The sequence below is a fragment of the Peromyscus maniculatus genome, chromosome 14 (assembly GCF_049852395.1).
Source record: "Peromyscus maniculatus bairdii isolate BWxNUB_F1_BW_parent chromosome 14, HU_Pman_BW_mat_3.1, whole genome shotgun sequence".
NCBI lineage: Eukaryota > Metazoa > Chordata > Mammalia > Rodentia > Cricetidae > Peromyscus > Peromyscus maniculatus.
In genome coordinates this window covers 80,737,164-80,761,219 of record NC_134865.1, presented here as the reverse complement: position 1 = coordinate 80,761,219, position 24,056 = coordinate 80,737,164, and the positions used below count along the sequence as shown (strand labels likewise).

The following is a 24,056-nucleotide window of genomic DNA, read 5'->3' as shown; positions in this document are numbered from 1 at the left end:
AGTTCTATAAGTTCTATTCATCTAGAGAACCCTGATACAGTAGCCTTGGCTAGCTTAGAACTCACTATGTAGACCAGGTTGGACTTGACCTTGTAAGAGATTGGCCTGCCTCTGCCTCCTGAGTGCTGGGATTAAAGATTTAAGCTATCATATCCAGCCTTACAGGATTAAAAAAAATTATTATAAACTTGTGTGTGTGTGTGTGTGTGTGTGTGTGTGTGTGTGTGTGTCTGTCTGTCTGTGGAAGATAGAAGGAGCATTGGATCCTCTGGAGCTGGAGTTACAGGTGGTCATGAGCTTCCAGACATGGGTATTGGGATCCAAACTCAAGTCCTCTGAAAGAGCAGGGAGTGCTCTTAACTGCTAAACCATTTCTCTACCCCTAGGATTTTTTTTTTTAACTTTAAGAAATACATTTCAAGCAATCGGAACCACTGGTTGCCTTTCACGAGCCATATGTCCCTAGAGAAGGGAGACACTGTTAGCCAGTAAGGCCCTACTTCCAAATGCCATCACCTCAGGGCTAGGATTTCTACATAGGAACTGGAGTGAGAGGACATTCAGACCACAGTGGTGTGCCAGTCAGGCTCCTTAAGTGAGAACTGGGTAGAGCCCAGTTCTAGAGCTATGCAAGGTTAGGGGAAGGCCTTCCCAGAAGGAGGCAGCCTTCACACAGGCCCCGAGGCAGGAGCAAGCTTGGCATGTGAACCAGAGCTGAGCAGGAGAAGGCTGGACGATCAGTGGATGCAGCCATGTCGTTATGGCCCTCCTGTGTCCTTGGCATTGGGCATAGATTTTATGTCAAGCAAGGTAGGGGCTGACTGGCAGCCCCATTTGTCGCTCAGTATACAGGTTCCAGGGCAGGGAGATCAAAGGACATGGTGCTTCTTTTTGCCTACTGTTGGTTCTGTTTCTACACTACACCTGTCTTCTGTAAGAACTCAGACACTTCCAAACAAAACATGTCACTGTGAGCAGTGACAGTTCCTTCCCCACACTGCTTCTCTCCTTCTGTTTGCCCTTTGGCTGGGATCCTCAGAGCTAAACAGACCCCAGTACCTGTGGGGCAGAGTTTGAAGAAGTAGTACATTCCTGATGTAATTCTACCCTTGTAAAATGCAAGAAAACTATAAAACAATACAGCCCCAAGACGTGGGCAACCCGCTACTCCTTCTGGTCTCTTCCCAGGTAACTACCAAGGTCAAGTATTTGGACCCACCTTGTCTTCTGACCCAGGGCTCTCAGGTGGCAAGACTGCTGTCTCAAGTGATTCCCTCCCATATCAGTGCCTGCCCCCCAAGGTACAGACCAGTGGGCCCTGAGGGCACACCCAGCCCCACAGAACAGATCCTGACCCTCTTAGGGCAGCATGCAACCTCAGCTTAGCCTTCCATTCCCTCCCACATTTTTGTCCCCAAACCTAATTGGTCCAGAAGTAAAACCAGCCCCCCACAACTGGCCCATCCATGCTCTCTGCCTACACGGTACCTACAGGACAGTGCATAGAGTCCCACTGGATCCCTACAGGGGCTGTCCCTGGGCCCTCCCTCCAATGGAGTACCTGGTGCGTGCCAGGCTTCCTGGGCCCTTTCCCAGCACTCTTAGAGGGTCAGAGCTCCACACAACCAAGGCCAGGGTAGACATCAATGTAAAGGCAGGCTCTTCTAGTTCCTCCCAGTCCTTCTCTGTCTGTTTTTTTCTTTTTTTATGCATGTTCTCTTGAAAACAAACCAACAGAAGCTAGAGAAATGAGGCTCAACAAATGATACAGCTGCCTGCCCAGCATGCACAAGGCCCTGAGTTCCACCTCCAGAGGAAGAAAAAGAAACCAGATGTTATGGTGCACCCCTGTAGCCTCGGCGCTCAGGAGGCTGAGCCAGGAAGGGGGTAAGTTTCTAGACTAACCAGGGATACCTATCAAGATCCTGTCTCAAAAAGAAAAAAGCCACAAGCAGAAGGGACTGTTCTTGTCTCATTGGTTGCCCTCTCATTCCTTAGAACCCAAAGCTAGAGATAGAGGTGTAGAGATATGAGCTTTACCCACCTGGGTCCCCAGGGCATTCTTATGACTATGTCCCTGTATGAGGACTGTTGGGTTTAATGGCCTGGGCCTCGGGGCAGACCCTACATTCACCCCAGTTCTGATGTGTACCTTTTCCCTCTTAACCACCTGCCTCTGGAAGGCACCCAGATGGCTTAGAGGCTGTGGAGATCAAACCCAGGCCTCCAGACCCCTAGTTCAGGGCCCAGCAGCCACCACAAGCACTGGACTAGGAGTCAGCAGGCCTGGACTTGGATGTCGGCTTCACGAAGGGTCCATTCAATTCTAAGAATAAACATTACCTCCCAAGGTCCTTGCCCTCAGCTCCAGGCTTCACTGGAACTTTTAAAGACCTGTTCCTCCATGAGATCTGCCATCAGGCAACCCGGTACCCAGTTCAGAGAGGGTAGAGGTGAAAGCAGTATGCAGGTGACCAGAGGAGGCTTTTACACAAATCTCAGCTCAGGAGAAAGTCATGACTTAACAAGAGACCCTGGGAGATGGTGGTTGTGTCCATCACGGGGACCTGCTTCAAGATTCCTTGCCATTGTAAATATTAGGGGCAAGTGGGTGGGTGGGCACGTCGGGGTCTCACCCTACCTAACCCTTAGTGCTCTCCAAGCCAGGAGCACCTGCACGCTCCTTGCCCTCCAGCAAGCTCACCCTGTCCCAAGGCCCAGGGCTGCATGATGTTTGCCCCCTGATGTAGTCTGCTGGCAGCTCCCAGCCCTGTCCTGAAGCTTCCCTCTCTCTACAACCTTCAGTAGCTCCCAGGAACACCTCGGGGCTTGGCAGCACCCTTCCATCCATGGGTTCCTTGTGTTTGAAAAGTTCATCTCAACCAGGCGGTGGTGGCGCAGGCCTTTAATCCCAGCACTCGGGAGGCAGAGGCAGGCAGATTTCTGTGAGTTGGAGGCCAGCCTGGGCTACAAAGTGAGTTCCAGGACAGCCAGAGCTGTAACACACAGAAATCCTGTCTTGAAAAAAAAAAAAAAAAAAAAAAAGTTCGTCTCAACATCATCCAAATTCAAGTCTCTGGCCCTGCCTGGGCGCACTCGAACCTCAGACACCTCCCCCCACCCCACCCACGCCTTCGCCTAGGGAGCCCCAGGGCCTAGCAGGTCTCTCCAGTGGGGAGTAATTCTCGAACTTTCACCACTAGCTGCGTCCAATACCGCAGGCCTTGGAGAGTCCCGGCGTTCCACGTGTGTTCGCCACAGTGCCCCCAGGACACTGGCAAGGACGATGAGGTTGAGCAGCTGAGTCGCATCCAAACACCGTGAGGGGCCCCAGGGTCGAGGCAGAGCGTGCGCCGCCCCTTGCACAGCGCAGTTGGGAGGTTCCCGGCTCCAGGGCGCAGTGTGCCCACTGCAATGCCCCTTCCCTGCGCCGCGCGGGCGGGCCCGAGAAGCACAGTCTTTGTCTGCTGCCCCCCCTGGTGCCCCCGCCCGCCGTGTCCGAGGCCACACCCTCCCGGCGTACCCAACCAATGAGATTTGGCGACAGCGCCCAGAGCGCGGGGTGTTGTCCGCTCCCCCTGTACCCATTGGTTGCGTTTTGCACCCGCAGGGGCTGCGGCCGGCAGGGCGGGGCGCGCGGCGCGAGGTGAGGCCCCGCGTGCTGGACGCCAGGGGAGCGCTTTCCTAGGAGCCATCACCCAGCCGTCACCAGGACTTGCTTTGCGCCCGGAGGCCAGACAGCCAGAGCCCCGACGGCCCGGGGGCCCGAAGAGTAGTAGGACTCAGGCGGCTCGCGGGGCCGGGCCATGGCGCTCGACTTCCTGGCTGGATGCGCTGGAGGTAAGGAGACTCCAGGCATGCCAGGCACACAGCCTGCCTGGTGCGCGGGGACAGGTGTCTTCTTCACCCTTCCGTGTGCACTGGGTGCGAGGTCTGGGGATCCCGGCGGTACCGCGGCTTGGTCAGAGACGGGGACCGTCAGGAGGATGCGCCCGCGGATAATTCCCTCCCAGCAGCTGTTCTGAGCGAGGCTGGTGACACCGCGCGACCTCCTAGAGAGGGCTGGCCTGACCCCAGGCGCCCAGTTCTTCCCATGTGGTGCTTTGAGCTGCTGAAGGGCACCGAAGACAAGGAGGCGGTCCACTGGGTGGTCAAGTCAACCTAACTCGGGAAAGCTTGAGGTGGAGAGCAGATCAGGTTTGCCCATGACCCGAGGTGCGGACCTGTTGAACCTTTAGTCCTTTTCTTGTACCTAGAGGTGTAGTTTATTTAGTAAGTATTAAATATAGAGTCTGCTCTAGCCATTGGGGTTCCAGGTAAATTGGCGGAGATGGCAGTGGTCTGGCTGGTTATGTCAAGGCTGAGTTCAGCTCTGAGGCCCAGGCCTGGCTCCTCACCCACCTGTCTACTGTCTTCATCGGCTTACCGTCATAGCCCTACCCGGAAAGGTCTCACCTGGAACAGTGATTGACTGGCCTTGCTTGGCCTTAGGTGTTTAATCCGTGCTTGCTTCTTCCTGGGTGGAGAAGGCTGGTCTGGCAGGATGCTTTCCCAGAGCAGGGATGTGCTTGAGAGCCACCAGGCTGTTACTGAGTCCTCTGTAAGCTCTGGGAGGGGGACAAAGTCCAGGGATTTCTGCAAGTTGGTGAGGAATTAGAGACACAGAAGAGGTCCCATCTTATCCTCCATCTGCAGCAGGAAGGATGAAGGCCCCTTCTATAGCCAAAGTCCCCTTGTGTTGTTAAAGTCTCCCCAGGGCCAGGGTTCCATTTGTGGTTGCAACCTGGTCAGTACACTTGTCCTGGGGAGCATTTATTCACCCCCTGGCCAGCCCTGCTTAGAGACCCAGACCACCCCCATGTCAGCCACCCCTTGGACTCTTGCTCGAGTAGGCCTTTCCTGCTTGGGATGTCCGTCCATCTTCACCCTTGGAGAGCCAGGGTGAGGGGAACATGTGCCCTACCTCCAGCCCTGGTCTGCATTCTCACCCAGGGGCCATAGAGAGTGTGCCCGACTACATGGAAGTAATGCAGATGGGTCTGAGATGGAAGTCACCTGCAGAGCTTTTTTCTGGGTTCATCCAGTAGGGAAGAAATGGGGAGGGGTTGTAACCTCACACTCAGCCTCTCTGAAGGGATGGGGCTGCTGGGGGGACAGACAACGATCTGATTGTGCCCTAGGCATGCCTTCCGGGTTCCCATCACTGCATGCTGTCAGACTTGCTCTGAATGTGGGGATCTGGACTTCTAAAGCGCCTGCCTGGAAGGGACGATAGTGGGACACCCCTTTTCCAGAGGAAGAATGCACTGTGGGTGTGCCTGAGTGGTCCAGCTCACATCCTATCCTGTCTTTAGCCTCTGTGGGAGGCAGGGCAAATATCTTGACTACCGGTTGGTTTTTGGTACAAACCTTTCTACTCACCCCCTACCATGTAATGATGGGTCTCAAATCTTGAGGCCACAGTGGCTAGGGCATGGGTCAGTGTGACAGAGAAATGCCAGATTACCAGGTGGTGTCTGTGTGAAGGGAACAGACCTGTCATCTCTCCCAGAACTGTCTCTAGAACAGGTCCCTTCCTGTCCTTGGATACTCATGGTGTCAGAGTTACCCTGGCTGTGGTCAGTGGCTTTGGATTTAGGAGATGGGTCCCTTTCTGCTGGTGTGACTAGACTAGTGGGATCCTCTTGGAGGTGGTGAGGCAGGGTTCCCTGGCTCTCAAAGGGACTGTGAGGTCAAAAGGACATGGGTAGGGAGTGGGGATGCCAAGACCTGCCAGTTTGGGACCCTCCTGGGGCTTCCCAGCAGAAGGGGTGGGTAAGAGGCTTCATAGGCTCTGCAATGTCTTGGAAGTGGCAAAGGCTGTTGTTGCTGCTACCTGTGAGCAGCTGCCCACAGCTGGGCTCTCTGCTGGCACCAGGGAGCCCTTGGAGGGAGAAGGAAGAAAGCTAATAGGGTATAACAGATGCTCAGCATACCAGCCCGGGGTAGTAGGCTTTCCAAAGCCCTAAGAGATTCAGATTAGCCTAAGAAAAGAAGTTCCGGAAGTAAGATTTGCAAATACAAAAAGTGTATTTGCAAATACAAAAAGCAAGGGTTGGGCCACTGGGCTCTGTGAGGTCCTGGTTCTGCCGTAGTAACCACTAACCAGGAAGTCAGACGCAGGTGAAAACTGGTGGCTCTCCAAAGGGAGGAAACAAGGTCCCACCACTAGAAATAGGCGACATTGTGAGGGGGAGGGGGCGGGGGGCTGCAGGAGAAAAGGAGCCTGCCTGGTGACTAGGGGGACTAGATTATAGTGGAAATTTCCCCTGGCTTGGAACAGGGCATGAATCTGCAACTGGAGGGCTGGTGGAGTGCCAAGCAGGGTTGCTTTAAAGACACAGGCACACCCTTGGCATCCCCTGGTGGCATTCCTAAAACCCACACGTAAATCTCTTGAGGTGTCCTGATAGAAGAGTGAGCAGCAGGTTTCTCACCTGCAGCACTGGACGTAGCCCAGCAGACCCCAAGAGGAGAGGAGCCGTGGGGAAGTGGCAGTGATGGGGGCCTGGATGGGCGAGAGGTGCCTCACTTGTTTTCCTGTGTGAAGACTGGAGTGTTACTAGAAAGTGTTTTACTGAACTCTAAGTGCTGAACACTAAAAGAGAAGATCAAAAGAAATCCAGGTAGCACACTTGCAGAGGCAGGCTGGTTGGTCTCTAAGAGTTTGAAGCCAGCCTGGTCTATATATATAGGGAGATCCAGGCCAGCCAAGTCACATAGTGAGACCCTGTCTCAAAAAGAGAAAAAGAAATATTGTAGATTTTGTTGTTGTTGTTTTAGGACAGAACATTACAGAAGGATGCAAGGCACAGTTTGGGAGCAGATGTCACCCTTTAGTGTCTCCTGGCAGGGTCTGTGGCCCTCCCTGACAGGACCAGCAGAGATGAGTGGTTAGGAGGCAGGCCCAGAGCTCAGCTGGGGCTCCATCCAGTGACATCACTCACTGGCCATGCACCATAGATGTACTGCTGTGGGCTTCTCGGTTCTGGTTTCCTCGTTTGTAGAATGAGTTAACCAGCCTCTGGAGTGGGAGGGTCAGGATCAGCATGAACCCAGGACAATGACCAGCAGTTTGTACTGTTCTTGTTCATTGCCCAACATTAACCACTGCAGTTAGACATAAAGTAAGCAAGCAAAGGGAACTCCTTTCCTTCTGCATTGCTAAGGGAGGAGCCGAGGACCTCAATGAGCAAGCGCTCCACCACTGGCTATAGGCCAGCCCCAAAGAGGCTCTTTAGCAGATGTTTCCTAGAGAAGGAAACCTCGCTGACTTCTGTTGCTTCTGAGAAACCGGGTCATTGGGCTGCAAGGGGTGTGGGGATGCAGAGGAGTCATACCCACAGGCCACTCTGAGGAATGTGCTTAAGCCTTTGAGGAGAAGTGAACCTTGGTGTTGAGGGTGGGGTCTCTGGCAGGCCTTTAAGTAATAAATGTACTGAACATGACTCAGAGTAGTGTGGCACTTGAGAGGTGTCAGCCAGCAGGCAGCAGGTCCTCAGGTAGTATTTCCTGGGGGTTCCTAATCTCCAGGCCAGCCTGGAGTGTGTGTGTGGTGGGGGAGTAGGGGAAGGACAATGCTAAGTGCCTTTCAGGTGAGAGGAATAAGGCCAAGACAATGAGTCCTTTGTGAGCATGCCTGGAGATAAATAACAGAAGGAAAATTCAAGTCCTGGTAGCAGGTTTACCTCCAACTCCAACATCTCCGGTTCAAATCCCAGTACAGACTAACCTCTGACTCCAACATCTCCGGTTCAAATCCCAGTACAGGCTAACCTCTGACTCCAACATCTCTGGTTCAAATCCCAGTACAGGCTAACCTCTGACTCCAACATCCCTGGTTCAAATCCCAGTACAGGCTAACCTCTGACTCCAACATCCCTGGTTCAGATCCCAGTACAGGCTAACCTCTGACTCCAACATCCCTGGTTCAGATCCCAGTACAGGCTAACCTTTGACTCCAACATCCCTGGTTCAGATCCCAGTACAGGCTAACCTCTGACTCCAACATCCCCTGAGCCTCCTGTGGTGTCAGGCTTTGGGACGGTGATGTATAGTTCCCAGGGGACATAACACCTCAGGGAGCTGCAGGGGAAGGCAGAGGACACAGCTTTGAGTCGAGCAGATGCTGGCTGCCCCTTGTTACCAGAGGCGAGGTTACAGGAATTCCTGGGATGGGCCCAGGGTCCCACAGGGACCTGGTCAATGTGCCCTTCCCATGTGTCATGCCTGTCCATCCTTCCTTGCCAGAACCTCACTCTCCCATCTATCCCCCCAAGATTCTGCAAAGTTCTGAGGCACTTGGTCACAGGTACCTTTTTCTTCTAGGTGTGGCAGGTGTGCTTGTGGGACACCCTTTTGACACAGTCAAGGTGAGTTTCTTGTGGAGGTACAGACAGGTTGGGACAGACCTGCAGGGCTTCTGCCCCAGGAACACAGTAAAGGTCATCCTTCAGGTTTTGAATGGAGGTAGGGCAGCTGTCCCTCACTGAACACACTGACGGACCCTTCCTCCTGGGCAATGCATCTCCCACGGAGGCTGAACTGCATGTCGAACTCACAAGTTCTGCTTTACTTGGCAGGCAGAGACTGAGGTGTTGATGGACGGGTTTCTTCTCATCAGCTGGAGAAAGAAAGCTCACCTGGTTGTGATGTATAGCTCCCCTAGCATCTTCTTTGAATTATTATTATTTTACATGTTTTGTCTGCACGTATGTCTGTGCGTCTTGTGTGTGCCTGGTGGAACTGGAGTTTCAGGTGGTTGGGAGCAGCTATGTAGGTGCTGGGAATTGAACCCAGATCTTCTGGGAGATCAGCCAGTGCTACTAACTGCTGTTAACTCCATCTCTTTGGCCCCACCCCTAACAACTTCCTGAAAGAAAAGGCAGAACTACAAGGAATCAAACCCTCCTGGGCCAGGTGTGGTAGGTATAGCACACCTGAAATTCCAGCCCTGGGGAATTGAGAATTTGAGGCCAGCTTGTAATAGAAAAGCGTGCCTCCACCTTTAATCCCAGCACTCAGGAGGCAGAGGCAGGCGGATCTCTGTGAGTTTGAGGCCAGCCTGGGCTACAGAGTGAGTTCCAGGAAAGGCGCAAAGCTACACAGAGAAACCCTGTCTCGAAAACAAAACAAAAACAAAAACAAAAAAGCCTGCCTCGACAGCTGGGTGTGGTAGCAGACCCTAAGGTGGCGGCATTGGGAGGCTAAGGCAGGAGGACCACACGTTTGAGGCCAGCCTGAGCTGTATAGCAAGACCACATCAGAAACACACACCTGAAATAAACTTGAGGGTATTTCTCTCCTGGTCTTTATGGATCGGTGCTTGTCATGACTTTTGAGTGCTGGCATGGACCTGCAAGGCAGTGTCACCCAGCAGGGTCCTAAGGAACACCACTTTCAAATGGCCAAGGCTCTGAACATGGAAGCCCTGGGGCAGGTACCTCTCGAATCACGCCTTGATTAACGGGAGCTCCGGGTTCTATGGGTCCCAGAACAGAGGTCAAGGAGACAGACGCACATCCTCTGGTGGAAATGCCCCGTGGAAGCTTCCCCTGTGGCTGGAGTTGTAGGTGCTCAAGCCAGTCCCATCAGGACCCTGCCTTGGCAGTTTTCCAGGTGCCCATTGGCCCTGTGAGCGGCAGGGCCCTAGGGCCAGATCTGTACTTGGTTCAAGCTCTGAGCCAGGCTCCTTTCCCACTCGTGTAAGGGAAAAGCTGGAGGCTGGATACATCAGCCTGGGCTGAGTTTCACTTCCTGGTTCTTCCTTTTTTTTTTTTTTGTCTTCAGTGAACCAGGTGTTTGTTGGCAAGGAAAGGAGCTCATTAATCCAAAGGTGGGATTTCTTCCTGTGTGGGTGTAAGGGCCTGGCCTTGTGCGCTGTCTTTGACCTTACAAAGCTCCGTCCTTGGTCCAGGCATCTGTGAGGTGAGGGGGTGGATGAGGTCACTAAGGCCGGTTGTTCATTGAGCGCCAGGATAACTTGAGTCACGTTAATAGGTTAATGCGGGCTCGAGACAGCATAGACCTGTCACCTGGTATCCCTGGGGAGAAGGCTGGAGAGCAGACTCTGGGCAAGCAGTGGCCCATGAATTCCAGTCATAGGTTTGCAAGAACGAGGCCCTGATACACCCTGTCCACAAGGCGACCTGCCGTGCCCACTTTCTGTCTGGATGCCTTTTCCCAATCACAACGAGCCTGGCCGTATTCACATATCATTGTGTTTATAACTTGTGGTCAAATGTCTCAAACACCTCCCACAGCTGTGTCCAGCCAATAAGAGCCATGGATTCACTTCCTCAACCTGGCATTGTGGCGGCTGCCGACTTGACAGGTACTAGATTCTGAAGCAGGCCCCTCAGGCAAGAAAGCACTTTTGTCCTGGTAGCCCCAGCTCCTCTGAGCTGCTGAGCCCCTGAGTACCCTTCTGCAGTTATTCAGCCACGGGAGTCACTCCCTTGCCCATGGATACCTGGAAAGTGATCTTTCAGAAAACTAATTTGTATACATTCCAACCCCTAACTATGGTTGGGCCATTGGCATTCAAGCAAACTGGCCATTAAACAAGCTGTTTGTTTTTTTAGCGTGTATGGGTATTTTGTATGTATGTGTGTATGTGTACCATGTGTGTGCCTGATGCCCACAGAGGCCAGAAGAGGGCATTGGATCCCCTGGAACTGGAGTCACAGAAGATTTGAGCCACAGAGTGGGCATCTAGAATTGATGCTGGATCCTCTCAAAGAGCAACCAGTGCTTTTAATCACTGAGCTGCCTCACCAGCCCTTTGCACATGCTAGGTAAACTAGTGTAGCTCTGTCACCGAGCTACAACCCTAGCCCATGACTGACCCTTTCTGAATCAGGTCAAGGGAGCCCCCTAGCTCCTGAGACCATGATGTGACCTAGTTTCCCCCACAGCAGTAACATGGATTCCAAGTTCAGGATACGCCCCTCTCCTCATGCCACCATGAAGCCAGCGTATCAGGAGCAGATAAGCTCTCAGGCAACAAAGAGTGCTTTGACGTGGAAGAGGTTCTGGGCCACTGGGCCTGGCAGTGGCCCCAGGTCCTGGAGTTATTGCCATGGGTACCTAGGGAGGCTGTCAGCTGGCTGTCACCGCTCATGACTCCTGGTTATAGTTGTCAAAGGGGCTACTAGCAGAAACCAAGCAGGAGCAGAACGGAGGCCCAGTACCCCACCCTGATGGAGGTTAGTGGTGGGACACCAGGCTGGGATTCCCCTTTGACCTCAGCCTCATATGGGAGGACAAGTGTCACCTGAACAAGGTTTGGCCCAAGAGCTGGTCTGCACACGAGAGACCTTTCCTCCACTCGTCTTGGGGACTCCCAGCCCATCTGCAGCTGACTGTCCTTGTAGCTGTTAGCTCTCAAAGACCCAACCCGGCCGCACTCTGGAATCCCAGTTTCACAGAAAGTTAACTTGTCTGCCAGCCTTGCGCACTGCGGGCCAGGGGAATTGCTTCAGTGGCCCCGCCCATCTCCGCTCCCTGGCTCCGCCCATCCCCGCTCACTGGCTCTGCCCCTGCAGGTGCGGCTGCAGGTACAGAACGCGGAGAAGCCCCAGTACCGAGGGACTCTGCACTGCTTCCAGGCCATCATCAAGCAGGAGAGTGTAAGTGCCTGGGCAGGGCAGTTGTAGGGCTGGGGAACAAACCCGAAGGGTGCTACCGTCCCAGGCCGGAGGCCCGGGAAAGGTCATCCGGGTACTCATGAGGGACCATGGGTGTGTGAGTTGATTGATTGAGGACTCTGCATCTAACAGAATTCTGCATGCTGCCTATGAGCAGCCAGGTGGTTAGGGCTGCCACTTGGGTATGGAGGGCCTGAGGAGAGTGGCTGGGCAATGCAAGCCGGGCGGCACCCCTCATCCTGATGGCATTTCTGTCTCTGCAGGTGCTGGGCCTGTATAAAGGCCTGGGCTCACCACTAATGGGGCTCACCTTTATCAATGCCCTGGTGTTTGGGGTGCAAGGCAACACCCTTAGGGCCCTGGGTCAAGACTCCCCACTCAATCAGTTCCTGGCTGGCGCAGCAGCCGGTGCCATTCAGTGTGTCATCTGCTGCCCCATGGAACTGGCCAAGACAAGGCTGCAGCTGCAGGATGTGGGCCCTGCTCGAACCTACAAGGGCTCCCTGGACTGCCTGGTACAGATTTACCGGCACGAGGGCCTGCGTGGCATCAACCGAGGCATGGTGTCCACCCTTCTGCGCGAGACGCCTAGCTTTGGTGTCTACTTCCTCACCTACGACGTACTGACGCGCGCCATGGGCTGTGAGCCGGATGACCGCCTGCTGGTGCCCAAGCTGCTGCTGGCGGGGGGCACGTCAGGCATCACATCCTGGCTCTCCACCTATCCTATGGACGTGGTTAAGTCACGACTGCAAGCCGATGGGCTGCGAGGAGCCCCTCGCTACCACGGCATTGTCGACTGCATGCGGCAAAGCTACCAGGCTGAGGGCTGGCGAGTCTTCACACGAGGGCTGGCCTCCACACTGTTGCGTGCTTTCCCAGTCAATGCTGCCACCTTTGCCACAGTCACTGTGGTGCTTACATATACCCGGGGTGCGGAGGCCCAGCTAGACAGTGAGGCAGTTCCGGGCTCCCCTGCCACCGCTGCCGGACCTGCTCTGGCCCAGCCTTCCAGTCTGTGATGCTGGCTATCTCACCAACATCCCCAGGGCCACGTTGCTGAAACTTGACACAGATAATGTGGCTCCTCAGCCAGTCTCCTTGCTCCTTGGCTGGTGACACCAGCTAGGCTATACCCCACTGACCTCCTATTTTCTTAGCTGTAAAATGGGGACTCTTCCTCATACATGGTACATTGGGGAAGGTCAAGCCTGGCTAAGTCTACACTCTGCAGACAACACTACCAAGAAGAATCTCCCAAGTCCTACACTCCAGGCTCTCTCCTGAGCCAACTGTAACAAGGTGGCCAAAGACCCACCCATTCCCCAACTCCTCCATCCATACAGTCCCAAGAAGATACTTGGCCACCTCTTAACATTAGGGGGGCAGAGGACAGTGTAGAGTGTCCCTGGCGATTCTCAGTTGCTGGCCTTCAACTGCAGATGGGGGCTGGGGACCTGGCACCAAACCTGTTGAGGATCCTGCCCATGCGGGTCCTGCATGGGGAGCAGATAGGCTGCTGGCCTCAGTGTCTCCACAGTGAAATTGTGTGACAGCTGTGGCAAGAGGAAGTCTTCTCATCCCTGGGCCTCTCGCTACCTGTCTGCAAAATGGGGAGCGGGGTCAGCCCATGTCTGGCTCACTACTGCCAGCCAGGATTCCCAATGGTGGGTAGGCAGGGTGGGCAGAGGGCCCAAGAGAGCACAGTGTGGGATTGCTCCACTTCCCAGTACATCTTTTCTGGGCATTCTTACTTGGTGCCTGTGCCCCTGGTCTTGACACCAGATAGAGTGTAACCAGTTTGGGTCCACCCAGACTGTGCCCTCCAGCTGGATGTCACTGTTGTACAGGACCCTCTAAAGGAATAAAGTCTTGTTTTCTAAGTGTGCAAGGCTCCTCTCTGCATGGTACAAAGGACTTAATTTCCTTCCTTACCCTGGATTCAATGGCTATGGTCTGTGTTCTTGGACCTGGTCACATGACTTGAGCAGATCAAGGGTACATTGAAGCCTTCCTGGTTCCACATGGTGGTAAATGGAGGCATGGGCATTACTTAAGGTAAAATCACAAACATGCCCTTTAGCAAGTATTGACTGTCATTCTAGGAATCAGAGGCCTGTGGCGGGGACATGGGTCCCCTGGTAGAGGAAAGGTATGAGTGGAGATATCCAATGACCTGGGCAACTAGTGTGTGCCCTGTGACAAGTCTCTCTATCCTGCCAGCTCCCAGATCAGGACATGGAGACTTACTATTAACATGAAAGCTCAGCCTTAGCTTAGCGTTGTTTCTAACTAGCTCTTATAACTTAAATTAGCCCATTTCTATTAATGTTGCCACATGGCTCAAGGCTTTTACCTCTCCTGCATGCCCTGCTTCCTCTGCATCTGGCTGCTGACTTGCCCTTTTTTCTTCCCAAAACTCTCTCTGTCCAGAAGCCTCGCCTATACCTCCTGCCTAGCTATTGGCCATTTAGCTTTTTTTTTTTTTTCTTATGGTTTTTGAGAGAGGGTTTCTTTGTGTAGCTTTGCGTCTTTCCTGGAACTCGGTAGCCCAGGCTGGCCTCGAACTCACAGAGTGCCTCTGCCTCCTGAGTGCTGGGATTAAAGGCGTGCGCCACCACTGCCCAGTGGCCATTTAGCTTTTTATTAAACCAATCACAGTGACATATCTTTACACAGTGTAATCAAATATCTAGCAATATTTCCCCCTATTTTGTCTATATAAAAAGGAAAAGGTTTTAAGTGTAACATAGTAAAACTATATACAATAAGGACAATTATAAGGTAAGAATTAACATTTACAATATCCAGTCCATTTGTATTTGGCAAATTTTGAGAAATTATTCTATTATCTATCTTATCTTGATGAGTTCAAAGTTTTATACCTAAACTATTTTTATCATAACTTATATCTATCTAGACTTCAAAACATTTTCTTAGATAAACAATGTAAGCTTGCATGTCTCTCAACCTTATATACTTTATAACTCTTTTGTGAGTTTCTTTTCCGAATTTGGTAACAAGGAAAACTAGAACTGTATCATCTTCAACTCTATCAGAGACCTGAGAAGGACATAATGTTACCTGCGTAAACACAAGGAAAACTATAACTGTATCATCTTCAACTCCATCAGAGACCTGAGAAGGATATAATGTTACCTGAGTAAACAAGAGGTGTCAAGGAAACAACTTCCAAAACTATAGAAATGACAGAAACACCTGGCTGCCTGGACAGTCACCCCAGGTTCCTCTGCAATGCTGGGGCATCCATCTTGGGCCTCCAGGCCTAGAATATCTGACAGACTTTTCTGTAAAGCAGGAATTTTGAAGGACTGCCCTACTTTGTCTTGTCAAAGTTAGGCAGTTGCTTTCTTTTGTGTCCCACTTGTCCAGTTTGGCAGTTTCTTTGCCCAGTGGCTAACTTGGCTACATTAAAAGCAAACTCCATATGGAGGCTCTTTGATGTCCATCATCTTTTGAAGTAAATTGGTGCTACCAGGAGCAGATGTATCTCACTGTCATGAAAAACCTTATTAAAACACTTTAAAGGTTATATTCTGTAGGTCTTGGAAACATTTCAAGATCACCTATCTACCTAAAATATCTGTTTAACCTTGAAAACATACCTAATATGACTACAAGTTTTATTGTTATAGATGACTAACTTCTAATCTGCATTTCTTAATTATACATTACATTTTAAAATGAGCTGCATAAGCACAATACCCCAAACAAGAGTAGAAACCTACATAGATTATAACAAAAATAACTTTAAACTTGTATCAATATACTAAAATCCATACCAATGTAAAATATTTGAAGTTCATAGTGTCTTTTTAATCCTATATTCCCCCTCCCAAACGATGACAAACATTCATAACCCACCAAATTACCAAAAAAACACCCACCCCACCTCTTGGGAATGTGGGCGTCTTGTTCTCTAGACTGCTTCCTGTTGTCTGTGTGCAATGGCATCTTTAGAGGACCTGAGAAAATTGAGATAATGGTCAAGTCCTGGGAAAACTAGTGCTAACATTTTTTTTTGTCCAGTCTGTGGAATGGGAAAGCTCAAGGCTTACCTGCAGTCCTGGCTAGAATAGTCTGTGAGGCTGGACCATCTCCGTCAACAGCCTTGAAGTTGTTCTGACAATTCTGAGAGGCTGGATCACCTGGGCTACTTGTCTTTATTGGTATCTGGTCCCTTCCCCCCCTCTCTGAAAACACACAGACTTTTAAAGGTAATTTGTATGTCTGCATCAACACAGTATGGAATGTACAGTGTGCACAAGTCAGTTAAAGATCATACTTTTTGTTCTATGTTTGAGCAGGTAAAAGGCATTTGTTAACTTTTTTAGTTTGTTTGGACTGTATAACCAAATGTAATATAAATCTCTATCCATGCCTTATGAAAGGATGCATGTAACAAGTCATGAAGACTCCGTAGCCAACAAGATTTATCATGTCTCATCCAGTCTCAGGGCTGTTCCCAGGTCAAAGGATCAGCTGGTACCTCACCTGTCTTGTAGTTTTTCTTTTGTTCCTTTTCAGGAGGTCTTCCCCAGTCAAATCCAATCTCGATTAACTCTGAAGGAATCCATAGCCTTTCATTTGCTGTGGAGACAAAAGCACAATCTCTCCCCAACACAACACATTTTTCAACTTTCATTCTGAAGCCACGACATCTCAAAAGTATCTAGGCTGGTTTAATCCAGCAGTCCCTTTCATAATCCCGTGTCTCTCAGCAGCTGTCATTTGCTCATCAGCATTCAAAAAATTCAAAGTCAACAAAGCACCACACAGGATCCAGACACCCTGTGTATTTCTCATCCTTAACATGGCTTTAAAAAAAATTATTATTTTCCTCTTTCTTTAAAGACTTCACTTTATTATCTTTAAACTATTTTTTTCTATGACTGTCTATATCCAGTTTTGTTTTTTCTTTAGCATCAGGGACATTTTTAAACATTCTGTATCTATTTAGTGATTTTTTTTTTCAGGATTGGACTTAGCTTTACTAAGTGTCCCCAGCATTCTCTGGCCATGTGAGCCAAAGCTGAAATCACTAGGCGGTAGCTAGGTCCTCTGCTCCCATCAGTTCCCTGAGTGCCTAGCCTCATGCTGGCAGGGTGGGAGCTGCATTTACTGCCTCAGCTCTTGGAAATTGCTGAGCTCACTTTCTGAAATCTCCTGGAGCAGCAGCCGACTGTTGTGAGTACCTGAGGAACGGACCATGTCATGACTGCAGCAGTAACAGCTGGCATGAATTCTCTGTCTGTATGAAATGTAATGAGTCTTTTTCTGTCCTACCAGTTCCCAAATAATGACATGGAGACTTCTTATTAATTATGAAAGCTTAGTCTTAGCTTAGGTTTGTTTCTAACTAGCTCTTTTTTTTTTTTTTTTTGGTTTTGTGAGACAGGGTTTCTCTGTGTAGCTTTGCGCCTTACCTGGAACTCGCTTGGTAGCCCAGGCTAGCCTCGAACTCATGGAGATCCGCCTGGCTCTGCCTTCCGAGTACTGAGATTAAAGGCGTGCGCCACCACTGCCCGGCCTAACTAGCTCTTATAACTTAAAAATTAACCCATTTATATTTATCTATGTATGTGTTACCTCTCCCCTGCGTGTCCTGCTTCCTTAGCCTCCAGCTGGCCCTTTCTTCTTCTCAGAGCTCTCTGTCCAGAAGTCCCGCCTATACCTCCTGCCTAGCTATTGGCTGTTTAGCTTTTTATTAAACCAATCACAGTGACACATCTTTACACAGTGTAATCAAGTATCTCACAACAGTGCCCAGCTCAGCATCAGGGACGGCTTCCTGGAAGGGGCCACCCTAGCCTGCCACATGAAATCTCTGCCTCCCATAGCCACCTCAGCTGCACCTGGAGAGGCTCTTCCCAGGCTGAGGCCCAATGGCTCCTTAGTATAGATCAGAGCAACCCATGTGTCCCAGCTCTGCCATAGCACCCTTTAGTACCTAACTCCAGTATGTGAAATCAAGCTTGTTCAGCTTCTAAGGACAGGAGGCCAGATGGGGTGTCTGGCTGCCGCCCCCACGCCCCCTCCGGCTTTTTTCCTCTCTTTACTGTAAAAGAAAACAAGTGATACTCCCTGGGCAGGATGTACAGGAGTCTGTCCCTGGCTCCTCTCTCAGCCTAGTGGCAATCTGGATACGGCCCAGGCCACAGGGGACCACCCTCAACTCCACACACCTGAGCTTCCCAGAAAGGTCCTAACATGACCATGCAAGGCTGTTGGGACTGAGTCAGCTGCCTCCCTCCAGTGCTAGGGCTACAAGACACAGACAAGCCCTTAGCTTGAATGATGGTCAGGAGCCACTTGAGGCTGCCCTGTGGCTTCCTCTGAATTGATGACCTCAATAGTAGCTCGAAACAGTAGAAACTGATAGCACCACACGTAGCACGGTTGCCACTGCCACCATGAGAGCTGACTGATGGGCTCAACACTGAATCCGGGTTAAAAGGACTAGTGGTGGTTAGTGAGTCTATCTTAATTTTTATTGTGTGCTGGGGGCACACGGGTGTGAGTTAGAAGACAACTTATGGGCATTTCCCCCTTCCACCGTATGAGTTCCAGGGACTGAACTCAGGTCACCACGCTTGGAGGAAGGCGTCCTCATCTGTTGATCTGTTTTGCAAGCTCAAACTTGTTTTACATTTTATATTTCTCCTTGACTTGCTCTCAGTCTAGGAAGTACTATATGAGAGTTATGTGTGATGTTTGAGACAGGGTCTTGCTATGTTGCCCAGGCTGGCCTCAAATGGGTCAGACTCCTGTGTCATCATACCCAGCTTTTATGAAGGGTGGGAGGTGGTGTACAAAGAACCCAGGCTGAGGGCGTGAAGGGAACTTCCCTAAACTGAGCCTCTAACTCAGATCATCCTCTAGTTCCTGGGCCATCTGCAATCTCAGGGCATGTCCTGTCTCCGCACACAGAACGGCTGCACCCCATCAAGTATGGCAGAAGTACTTTCTGTCTGGTCCTGTTTTTAGTACTAAGGGTTCAACCTGGGGTCTTATGCATGCAAGTGCACCCCTGTTGAGCTACACCTTCAGCCCTCTTAGATTTCTATTTTGAACTCAGTCTGTGTCCCAGGCAGGCCGTGAACTTGTGGTCCTCCTGCTTCAGCCTCCAGAGACGCTGGGGTGACAGGCTGGTGCCACCAAGCCCCATACACATTCTGTTCTTTGTTTCTGTCACACCTCAGGCTGTGGCTAAGGCTCTTCCCTCAATTCCCAGATTCCCCTTGGAGGCTTCCAGCCCACAGCTCTGAAAGACACTGTTCCTTGACTTCCCACTGAAGGTGATGACTGATACCCACTGATGCTCCTTGGCGCTGCGATGAAAAGCATGTACCACTGCGTTTGGAATGTTCCTGGACTCTGTGGCTACCTGGGCCTGAGTCATTAGGAGCTGTCTGTTATGGAGGAAGAGCCATAGCTGGAGGGGGCCTAGAAGTATGGGTGAGCCAATAGCTAAGTGAGAAGATGCAGTCCACACCTAGAGTTGGAAAGGGTGGGAGGAGGGTCATGTGTCCTAGAGACCAGCCTGGATCATGAGAGGGCTGGCGTCACACAGATGGAGGCAGTTTGCAGGCCAGCCTTGGCCTTCAGTTACTTCATCTCATCAACACCACAGCCTTGACCTAAGTTACTCAGTTTTGAGTGAAAATGCCAAGGAAGAATGACTCCACATCACGTTTACACAAGTAAACACCATCGGCCACCACACTGGGAGGCACACATTGATAATTTACTTGTGCCAGTAAATAGTGATTTCTGGGACTACATCAAGTCACATCAGAAACACCAGACATGTGAACTTACCAATCACACTGGATGGGACACCTCACCTGGGACCATAAAATGAGCACTGGGCTAGTGAGATGGCTCAGTGTGGAAAGGAGCCTGCTGCCAAGCCTGTCGACCTGAGTTCAATCCCTGGAACTCACAGTGGGAGAAGAGAATCAGTTCCTTCAGCTTTTCCTCTGACCTCCGCTTGAACACACCCACTTCGAAGAGCCCACCTAACAGCCCCGCACCCGTGGTCCCAAAGACTCACCTGGTCCCTAGCAGCCTGCCTCTTCCTGTGTCCGCTCTCTGCCCTCTGTACAGCCTTGCTTAAACTAGAAACCTCTTTAACTCTCTTGGCCGTTCTGCCATGATGTATAATTGTGTGACGTGTGATTAGAGTTAATATTAGTAATGAAGAGAGAAATAAGGGGCTGGAGAGATGGGCTGGGTTAAGTAAGAACACTTGTTGCTCTTGCAGAGGACCTGGGTTTGATTCCCACCATCCATAACTCCAGTTCCAGATCTGACACCCTTTTGACTTCCAAGGGCATCTGGCACATGGTACAGACATAAATGCAGGCAAACCACTCGTATACCTAAAATAACAAACAAATCTTAAAAAAAAAAAAAGACTGAAACAAAAGATTGGCTGACATTGTTTGGCTATCAAGCACAGTTGAGATTAACTTGACAAATACTTGTGAATTTCTTTCCTATTTCAAACATGTAGCTTAGGCTAGCTTGGAACTCACTATATAGCCAAGGTTGCCTTTGAACTCCTTGCTAATGTCTTGCTGGGATTAGAGATGTGAGCCACCACACCCAACTAGTAATTTATTAGTATATAACTAGTAGATATATTTTTATTTTATGTGCTTTGGTGTTTTGTCTGCATGTATGTCTGTGGAAGGATGTCAGTTCTTGGAGTTATAGTTGGGAGCAGCCACGTGGGTGCTGGGAACTGAACCCAGGCCCTCTGGAAGAGCAGTCAGTGCTCTTAACAGTGCTCTTCTCCAGTCCCAGGACTGCTTTCATTTCATGAGAAACTACTCACTGTAGGCCTCGCCCAGGGCAGGAGGCTCCGGTCCTTCCTGGGCCTAGCCCTGCTCTGCTCTCTGCTCTCCAGACTTGTGTCTCCCAAACCATTCTTCCGAGAGCTCTGGGCTGTAGCCTCACCCCTCATGGTCCTTTGACTGACAGGGTCAAGGAAGGAATGACCTAAGTTTCCAGATCCTGTCACAGTTGTGCTCCCTTTCTTTGACTGCACCCAACACTTGCAGGGCTTTTTTTTTTTTTAAACATTTGAAGCATTTTCCTGGTCTGGAGCATTTCATTCCTGGATGCTGGGAATACTTCCTGTCTGTCCTGAAGCAGTCTAGGCCTCTGTGTACACCTGCTCAGATGCCCCAAGCCTCAGCCCCCACACCTGATCTGATCCTTTGTTCACTAGGCCCACCAGTCTGGTTTTCACAGCATAGACCGGATCCCACCAGTGGCTGCCAGATGTGACAAGATAAACCATCAGCTCTGCCTTGAAGCTTGTGGTGGATGCAACTGGCAGCAAGCAATTAGAGAAACCAAGGGGCAATGCATTAGAGATGACTGACAGCCCTCTCACAGGCCCACCAGGGCCAGTCTCTCTGTTTCTTTGGGCTTGATGGCAGTCAGAAGTGAAAAGTGGGGTGCACGTCTGACTGGCAAAGCTTCCTCAGAAATCCCAGACATCAACTTTAGTCCACCACTTGGAGACTACCTTGACCTACAGGGCTGCAGGAAAATTGGCACAGTGTGTCTTTTTTTTTTGGGGGGGGGGGGTTGTTGTTTATTTCTATGCATGGGCATTTGGCCTGCAAGTGTATCTGTGCGCCATGTGCAATGTCTGGTGCCTGAAGAGACGGGAGGAGGGACTGGGGTTGGTTACAAACAATCCTTAGCCGCCATGTGGTTGCTGAGAATCAAATCTGGGTCCTCTGTAAGAACAAAAGTGTCTCTAACCACTGAGCCATCTCTCTAGTTCCTCTCCCCACCCCTTTCTTTTTTGTTGTTTTGAGACAGGGTCTACGTAGCCTTGGCCAGTGTGGAACTCACTATGTAGACTGGATTGGCTTCCAATTTGTAGAAATTCACCTGCCTCTGTGGCTGTGGTTATTTTGAGACCTTGTCATGTAGTGTAAACTGCACAGAACTCAGGTCTTTCTGCCCTGCCTCAGTGTTTTAAGTTCTGAACTTGCACATGTGCCACTATGCCTGGCTTCCGATCACAATTCCACTACAAAAGAAAGGCAGAACAAATGTGAAGCTGACAGAAGATTGTGCCACCTTCCCCAATACCTGGCCAAGTTCTGTGGCCAGAGGTAACAGATAACGTGGAGTGGTAAGTGGTTCAAGCACCAGAGGACTTTGGGAGAAGCCAAGACCTATCATGCTGTTTCCTACTGCTTACTGACCTCAGACCTCACAGCACTCACCTGGGCTTCCTGATATGGTAGAGGGAGGGAAATGGTCACCTCAGTTTGGATCCACCTATGACAGACAGAACTGGGGTCCCAGGAGAACTACATCAATCCCTTCTTCCAAGGGCAGTATCCCCATGACCTAAGGGAACCCATTTCTTAAAGAGACACAGCAGTGAAGCGGAAAAGCCAGCTCCAGTTCAGGGGGCCTCAGGACCCAGACCCCTTCCTTCCAAGGCTCACTTAAGTCCCTTCCCACCCAGGCCTCATCCCTTAGACCCTTCCTCACCCTCACCACCAGCTCTTTATCTCTAGGACAGCAGGCTCTCCCAACCCATCAGGGACAGCACTCCACTGTGTTCTAGAGGGTACATGGTACCTACCCCAGGCCTTCCTCTGGACTTCACAGACCGGCTGCCCTCTTCTCATTGGCAGATGTCTCTTCTACCTGGACTCTTGTGTGCTGGCCCCAGGCTGCCTTGCTTCTCAGATGAGGCTGGCTCAGTTAGGGGTGAGAGGGACAAGCTCCCCACTTGCCCTGTCACCTACCCCTCCCACCCAGCCTCCTTGGACCACACATACCCAAGCCTGGGACTGGCAAGCCTGCACCTTGCTCATTTGCGGCTTCATGACCCAGACAGCTCTTGCCTTGCTGAATGCACGAGGGTCCACTGCATCCTCCTGCAGCTGAAGATGGAAGGGCGATTGGACGGCACGGAGCGGAAGACATAAACAGGATTCTGAGTGGAGCAAGGCCAGAGCCTGGAGAGCTTCCAGGTTCGGGAGGCTAGGCCTACATGTGCAAAGGGTGAAGGACAGTGGGGTCAACCTGGTTAATATAACCTGTGGCAGGAACTGGAGAATCCCCTAAGTTTGTATGTCCCGCCTCATTGTCCCCAAGCCTGAAGTTTTTTCTTCCTTGTCTTTGTTCTGTGTAGCCCTGGCTATCCTGAAAATCAGAGATCCCAGAGATCCACCCACCTCTGCCTTCCAAAGTGCTGGGATTAGAGGTGTGCACCACCACTTGACCTGCAGTTAACCCCTCACTTTTCCATGGCACATTTAATGTCTATGCCACCTTCTACTAGGTAAGGGTAAGTACCATTGAGGTAGGGCCATGCTTTCCTTAAACAGGCTCTGACACATAAACACTAGACTAAGGCAGCATGAACCTGGTAATCCCCGCAAAGCAAGCCAGGGAACACCCATTTCTCTGGAGGTTGGGGCACAGGCCTGGGTTTGAGGCTGAACTGAGTGTTACATGGGAATAGGCCATTGTCCATTAGGAAATGGGGAGTTGCTTCAAGTCTGGTGCTGAGCCCCAGGCTGCTGACAGTGCAGCGGTCCAGCAAGGCCAGCAAGGCTCGAGTGGGGGCAGCTGGCACAGCTTTCTCTGTGTCCACAGCAGCTTACTGTTCTAGCTCAGAAAGGTCCAGCTGGGGCAGAAAGCCCCATGCACTGTTTGTAAAGGGCAGCCAGCGCTTCTCTGAACGGAGGTTCAGAGATAAGTCAGGCCAAGGGAGCAGAGAATGAAAGCTAAAAGGCTTGTATTTTAACGTTTCTAGTGTTTCCTTCACTTAGTGCCAGTGTGAAATGTCCCCTAATTCCTCCAGTGGTTTGGAGATGAAAAGATATATTCACGTCAGTCACTCAGAGAGGCAGGCTGGTAGGTCTTCAGGAATATCTCCAGAGAACAGCCCATTTACCAGCCAAAGATGCAGGAACGGATGTTCATTCCAGCTGCTCAGTCCTTTATGGCCTCAGCAGTTTTGGGCTCACAGGGGCTGGGGCTTTGCCACCTCAGCAACATTATGCCTGCAGCCCCATTTCAGTATGGGGAGGAGGGGCAGAGAACCTTGCTTGCAAGCACCATTAAGGCTCCAGGGCCCCAGGCAGAAAAGCACATTCCCAGCCAAGTCCCGGACAGTTGGTTTATGAATCCATCTTTTGGCTTCCGAGCTTCCAGGGGCCAACACTGGGGATCACAAGCCCAGCTGGTTGATAAGCACTTGGCTGTGCATTCTGGCGATAGGCGGGGCTCTTTACAACTCCTGGCCCGGGAGTGGAACATTTCTTGCACTCTGTGTCACTGTTCCTGGGTGAGAAG

General features: G+C 51.0%; 2 protein-coding genes across 8 annotated transcripts in view; both read left to right on the top strand.

Moving 5' to 3' along the window:
• Nucleotides 1-1,207, top strand: part of Wars1 (tryptophanyl-tRNA synthetase 1) — a 49,735-nt gene extending 48,528 nt beyond the window's left edge. Inside the window, exon 12 of the mRNA XM_076551370.1 lies at nucleotides 1,189-1,207. Coding sequence (XP_076407485.1) covers nucleotides 1,189-1,192 — 4 coding nt within the window. The 3' untranslated portion in view covers nucleotides 1,193-1,207. The remainder of the gene's footprint in view (nucleotides 1-1,188) is intronic.
• A 2,409-nt stretch (nucleotides 1,208-3,616) lies between these two features.
• Nucleotides 3,617-13,571, top strand: Slc25a29 (solute carrier family 25 member 29). 7 transcript variants are annotated; one of them, XM_042261162.2, is made up of 5 exons: nucleotides 3,617-3,840; nucleotides 8,368-8,411; nucleotides 10,302-10,372; nucleotides 11,586-11,669; nucleotides 11,951-13,571. In XM_042261162.2, the coding sequence occupies exon 5, from the start codon at nucleotides 11,987-11,989 to the stop codon at nucleotides 12,707-12,709; it is 723 nt and encodes a 240-aa protein (XP_042117096.1). In that variant the 5' UTR covers nucleotides 3,617-3,840; nucleotides 8,368-8,411; nucleotides 10,302-10,372; nucleotides 11,586-11,669; nucleotides 11,951-11,986; the 3' UTR covers nucleotides 12,710-13,571. The 7 variants fall into 7 exon arrangements, with proteins under 7 accessions (XP_042117096.1, XP_076407487.1, XP_006971746.1 ...); XM_076551372.1 differs by having other exon boundaries at nucleotides 10,302-11,246; XM_006971684.4 differs by lacking the exon at nucleotides 10,302-10,372.
• The last annotated feature ends 10,485 nt before the right edge of the window (nucleotides 13,572-24,056 follow it).

Excerpts from the sequence above, each read along its gene's own strand:
- Slc25a29 (XM_006971684.4), top strand. The coding sequence starts at position 3,807 with ATGGCGCTCGACTTCCTGGCTGGATGCGCTGGAG. Across the intron at positions 3,841-8,367 it reads CCTGGCTGGATGCGCTGGAG|GTGTGGCAGGTGTGCTTGTG; the intron begins GTAAGGAGACTC and ends TTTTTCTTCTAG. Across the intron at positions 8,412-11,585 it reads ACCCTTTTGACACAGTCAAG|GTGCGGCTGCAGGTACAGAA; the intron begins GTGAGTTTCTTG and ends CTGCCCCTGCAG.